General features: G+C 48.6%; 1 protein-coding gene across 1 annotated transcript in view; it reads right to left on the bottom strand.

Annotated features, from left to right (window-relative positions):
• Positions 1-6,000, bottom strand: part of WNK2 (WNK lysine deficient protein kinase 2) — a 379,724-nt gene that overhangs the window by 148,600 nt on the left and 225,124 nt on the right. Inside the window, exons 14-18 of the mRNA XM_007953023.1 lie at positions 5,425-5,593; positions 5,232-5,348; positions 1,900-2,070; positions 1,495-1,540; positions 684-803 (exon numbers count right to left, since the gene is read on the bottom strand). Coding sequence (XP_007951214.1) covers positions 684-803; positions 1,495-1,540; positions 1,900-2,070; positions 5,232-5,348; positions 5,425-5,593 — 623 coding nt within the window. The remainder of the gene's footprint in view (positions 1-683; positions 804-1,494; positions 1,541-1,899; positions 2,071-5,231; positions 5,349-5,424; positions 5,594-6,000) is intronic.

Genomic DNA, 6,000 nt, shown 5'->3' with positions numbered 1-6,000 from the left:
AGTTCACAAGCTTCAGTATGCATTAGAATCACCTACACCAAGCCAAACAGAAGACCAGTTGCCGTGGTGTTGATGCTGATTCATGGTGACCTCATGTATTTCAGATTAGAAATGTGTTCCACTAGGAACCTTGTTTAAAAATAAATAAAGTGTTCTGGTTAAAAAAAAAAAAATAAAAAAAAATAAAGCTGAAGAATCTTAGTGTCAAAAGGGACTTCCCTACCCCACCTCCAAAAAAAAAAAAAAAAAAAGCAAAACACACAGGAGTGTCTTCCATAGCAGCACTACTGATAAGTAATCCTACACAGAGGGAATGAACTGGGCAGTTAGGTATTAGTAGTAAAGGGGTACAGCCTTGCTCTTTCAGCATCACCTGTGCTGTTCCTCTGTGTTATCTGAGCAGTGAAGGAGTAATAGGACAAGCTCTGGAAGCAGCAGATCCAAGTCTGAATACTGTTTCAATTCAGTGGAAATCAGGGATATGACTATGGCCCTTTAAGCTGTCTGGGCTTCAGGGCAATGATACACAAAGTGCCTCTCATGGCAGCTAGCATGAGTATGTTAATGCAACATGCACTGTGAGCACAGCTGAAGACTAGGGGTTGATGCAGGTTACACATAAAAGGAGGCTTGTCAGGTAGGCTGGGACATGGATTCAGACACTACCATCTGGCTGCTCATACCTTGGCTTGCATCTGGTCGCTGGGAGCTGACAGGTGGTGGGGGTGAAGACTCAGGAACTTCTGTTGCTGAGTTTTCAGCTACTGGACAAATGATAAACCACCTCTTTCCAGTATGCAGGACTAAAGGGAAGAACAGAGACAAGATATACAATGCTATGAGAGTGAGCTCTCTTCAGACCAACAAGGTCCCTTACCGCCTTCTGCAGATTTGGCATGGGAGCTCTGTGGGAACTCCTTCATACCTATGAGTTTGTCACTAGGAAGGCTATGGGCAGGGAACCAAAATTCTCAGCCATAACCCTAGACAGCTTCCCTCCATAAAACAGAGTTGTTACCCAGTTCTCTGCTCTCTTACCAGCAGAGGGGGGTGCACAGGCAGCCAAGGGAACTGTGTACCACCAGTTGGAGAATCTACCTTTACCTGGGTTTCATTTCCTACATGCCCCCAGCACCACCCCCAATGAAGGCAGGGATGCTATCTGGTGGACCAGTGGACATCAGCATGTGGCCTGCATGTCACCACAACCCAGGACCCACAGCACACAAGACTCCTTGGACAAGACAAGCTGTCCATGGTGGGGGCAGAACCCGCTTTCCATCCTCTAGGCAGCACCTTCAATTGTTTGTTCATCTGATTTAATACTCCTCCCACCCAATGCAACGGATAAATCCCCTTAAAATATTCTCAACTGGTATTTAGTAAATGCCTGCTGAAACATATAATGGTAACAACTAATTCACAAGGGAAAGGAAAGTCATAGAAATGCCTTTTCTATAGCATTTTATGCTGAAACTGAGAAGGCTGACTTACCATTCTGCTGATAGACTGGGGCATTGGCTTGGGAGTGTCGACCTTCCTAAATGAGGCGAAGGATCAGGAGTCAGGAGAGATTGTACCAAAGAATTTTCTCCAGATGCCCACCCTCCTAGCCCCTTCCTTAGCCCACCAATTGTCACTGAGTATTTAACAATTTGCAATGATCCCTCTGGATGTCTGAACCTATGGGGGAGGTCCCAGATGGCCCTAACATTCACCAAAGAGAGTGGCACTTGGGAGAAGTGAAGACTGGCCTCATCCCATTCCACTGCATGTCCCCTGCCCCTCTCCCCTTACCCACCCACCCCCAACTAGCCTCACACACACATCCCCTCTACCCAGCCAGCCAGTGCACATAAGTGGCCAGTTCCTGTGCCCTCCCCAGGTGCCAGTGCTCACTTCTCCTGCATCCAGGCTGTAGGCACTGTGGTGTGGAGGGCTCGTGCCAGGGTCTGAACCACGGTCCCCATCCGTGTCCTCACTGAGCATGTCCTCTGCCTTGTCTATGATGTCTTTCATCTGCTCAATGAATGTCTCCTTCTCAGTCTGTAGGATGAAGTCATGCTCCACCTGCAGATACACGTAAAGCAGCATATACATCTGGCTAGTAAGCAGGGCTTTAGAACCAGTGGCAGAAGGTATTTATGGATAATTTATTGTTTTTCTACTCTGTACTGGGCCCTGAGGGCGAAATGCGCCAATGGGGGCTGAATTTAGCTTTCAGAGATTCACAGCTCAAACACCCTTTGACATCAGCACCAAAGAGGACAGGTATGAGCATGAGTACTGATCCTTCAGGGTTGTGAGGACCAGGTGGTCTCCTCAGGCACCCCTCTCTGGGAAGTCCTGAACTGTGCACCAATCTAAAGAGGCCAGGAGCACAGAAAGGCTGGGAGGGAAAGCACTAGTGTAGGGGTGCCCAGCAAAAGGTATGGTCATGGAACTAAAAGGCAGATGGCTTGGCTTGCAGAAGCAGAAAGTTACATGGAGAAGGGGGAGCAGAGAAACTCCAGAAGGTGGTGAGTGCAAAGGCTTCCAGAAATTCAGGAGAAAAGGTCTGAGGGTTGGGAGGCCAAGATGCAGGAAATGGTGCTGGAGACCTATCTGTAAGGCAAGGTAGGTGGCCAGCCTACAGGATGAGAGTGGGGATCAAGGATTCGAACAGTGCTAAGGAGAGATGGGAACCCCCTGAGGTCCAGGGTAGGTTGGGGAGAGATGATGGCTGAGCATGAAGTCACAGGGCCCAGCAAATTGAGTTCAGGCTGGTGGTGGGGCAGGGTAGGGGACAATTAAGGCAGAAAAACATTTGAAAATCATCTCTGGGACAGCAAAACTAAGGCGAGAATGGGCCATTCTTCTCTCCTTGCTGGTTATTGACCCTGATGTGGTGGCCAAGGTCCTTTTACCTTCTATCATCAGCCCTCTGTGTGTGGCTCAGTGTCTAAGCTGCCTAAGTTCCTTCACAAACTCCCAGCACTGCCCAGCGGTGGCTTGTGGGCTTGTGGCCAGACCCTCAGTGTCTGGTGACCCTGCTCACCTTAGGATGTAGCTCTGTCTATGAGCTCATACCTATCTTTACATCAGATGTATTGAAATTGGCTTTCCTACAGGGTTCATCTCAATAGAAATCTTCTAATCTTGGAATTCTAGCCCCAGAACTGTGAGACAAGCAGTTTCTGTTATATAAAGCAAACCATTTTGTAGTTATCTTGTTATGGCGGCCCTAGGAGACTAAGACAGGAGCTCTGGTAGCATAGTGCCTAAGGCACTTGACTGCTAATCAGAAGGTTGGCGGTTCAAACCCACCAGCCACTCCTTGGAAGGAAGGTTGGGCAATCTACTTCCGTAGTGGTAACTGCCTCGGAAACCCAAGGAGGGGACACTATGAGTTGGGTCCGACTCAACGGCACATAACAACAACAAAAACAGGAGACTAAGACAAAAACTTCAGGGAAGACATTGAACAATTGAATGAACCTGCATGACGGTTCCTCTATGGCACCCCATGTGAGAGCTTGATGGAAGCCAGGCAGGAGGACAAGAACAAAGGTCTGTAAGGGACACTGGAGGGTGGTCGGAGGATGTGGTCCAAGGGACAGTTCCCCAGTAACCTCCAAAGCTGGGCTGTTCAATATGGTAGCCATGTGGCAGTTTACATTAATTAAATTAGGCTTCCTGGATTGGCAAGAGCATCTGCTCTTAGGAGTGTGGTATGATCTGTAGACAATGGAAATCTCCACTAGAAACCCCTCTCAGACCTTGTCAGGTATGTCTCTTCATTTGTATCCTTTCTGGTTATAATAAATGGGGAACTGTAATTACAGATACTCTGAATTCTGTGAGCTGTTCCAAGGAATAAATGAACCCACAAGGGCAATGAGAGTGAGCAGGGGCTGGCATTTGCCTACTTGGCAGCAAAAAACTGCTTAGTTTTTAACCTTTTTAATCTGTGAACTCTGACCCAGCTCTGGGTGGCTAGGGAGCAGATAAGGGCTGTGTGGGCAATTGGAACACTTCCTTTTAATTTGTGAGCTTTCAAAACAGTCGCTGGTGGCTGGGGCAGGAGAGAGAGTGCCGCTTGGGGGAGCTGGAAATGAGGACAGAGAAGTAGGAAGTTGAGGACTGGGCCCACTTCCAGGTGGGAACTGGATTCATGCTGATCCTTACCACAGAGTAAGCAATAAAGGTTGGATCTGCCCACTGTGCCCCTTCTTTAGTAGTACACCCAGTTACACTAGCCACATTTTAAAAGCTCAATAGCCATATAAGGCTAGGCTATAGTACTGGACAGCACAGAACATTTCACTGGGAAGGCTATTAGAGACCTTTTAGAACATTTTTCCTAAACATCCATCCCTCTCACATGAACTATGGTTTGGGAAAAACAATGCTAGGTAAGGTGCTTACAGATGCTCCTCAGGAGAGCATTTCATGGGCAAAGACATGTTCAAACCACTAGTAAACCCTTTCACGGACATTCACAAATCATTAGCACATTTGTTTGTGTTCACTCAGCTGAATATTTAATGGGGTCCACTATCCCTTTCCAGCTTGGGGCCAGGTTCCAAGATACAGCTGGGATCCCATAAAGAGCACAAAGAAAGTGGTGAACAAACAGGTGCACTGGTATACAGGCAGAGGAGAAGGATCCTGGGGTGAGGACAGGGATGGTGTTTAAGAGGACTGGAGGATAGAGAGAGTGGGTGCAGACAGAGGTGCAGGGTGAGGACTGTGCAGGGCCCAGTCAGCATCTGCACTGTATCTGAGGGGTAAGGATGACACAAGGGACTCTTGGCAGGGAAATGGTAGGGCAGGAAGGCTTCAGTCAGGTCTGCCAAAGTTATCTAACCTCAACATCCTCTCTATTTCTCTATTTATGTCCTCCAGAGCTATTTAGGAAACATCACTTAGAGTGATTAAAGAACATCCTTTATTGCATCTTCTCATCCATCAATGTTCACGCAGGGCATGAGGAGGAGCCTCTACAGCACCAAGTGCAGGATCAGCACTCTCTGCCAGAGCTGATCCATGAGTCCCAGGAAACACCCATTGTGGCCAGCCAGCACCTATGGCATACCCACCACCCAGCCAGCCAGCCAGCATCCCCATGATGTGGACACAAAGCTAGCCTCCCTTGCATGTGCCCAGAGAATGCAGGGAAATTTTCCCACCAAGGCAAGGCAAGGAAATCTCTCTGAGTAAGCAAGGCTGGGCACCCCACTCAGCCTCACCATGTATGTGGCAATCTCATCCGGTGCATCCCCATCCAGATCAAACTTGAATGTTACCATCTTGTGGTTGTGTGTCTCCAGCTGGCATTCCACCATCTTGTCCCCTGTGTTGCACACCTAGGGAACACCCAGTAGTCAGCATATCATAAAGGCTCCAGCCACCCACCAGTGCAGCCACACTTTCACCACTCACGTTTAGGATGGTCAGCTTGGGCCGGCTGGCTTTCTCCTGGCGGGAACGTGTACGGGTGGATTTTCGATGGTGCTTCTTAGAGGACTTGCCATCGAGCTTCCCACTTCCAAAAGCACCTTCACAGCTGTCACTCATTTCCTTCCCAGAAGTGATGTCAGAGCCCCCATAGCTGAACAGAAACCAAGTATGTCAGTGCCACCCAAGGGAACGACCCACAAGAAAGCTACAGCTGGGAAGCTTGGCTTCGGGAAAAAGAGGCTAGAAGCTCCAGCTGCCTGGGTGTGCTCAATCTCCAGGGATCTGCAGATGAGGGGTGCCTGCATGAGGATCGCAAGCCTGTACCCTTTCTTCCTGTACTATCTCTGCATGGTGCCTGGGGATCATGTGGAAGCATAGGATCCCTGGTCCTCCCACTACTGTCTGTGTGCCCATGGTCCTCTCTGCCTTATCAGGACCCTGTACAGTGAGTAGATGTGGGGATTCAGAAAACAAAACCTTCATTGTGCCTCCATTTTCTCATCTGTGCAACAGGAATAGTAGCATGCCAACATACCAAAAATTGAGGCTACTGTGAAG

Source organism: Orycteropus afer, unplaced genomic scaffold (genome assembly GCF_000298275.1).
Source record: "Orycteropus afer afer isolate SDZICR_OR568_19922 unplaced genomic scaffold, OryAfe1.0 scaffold00368, whole genome shotgun sequence".
NCBI classification, from domain to species: domain Eukaryota; kingdom Metazoa; phylum Chordata; class Mammalia; order Tubulidentata; family Orycteropodidae; genus Orycteropus; species Orycteropus afer.
Note: the sequence above shows the minus strand (reverse complement) of the source record. Positions and strands in the feature narration are given on the sequence as shown.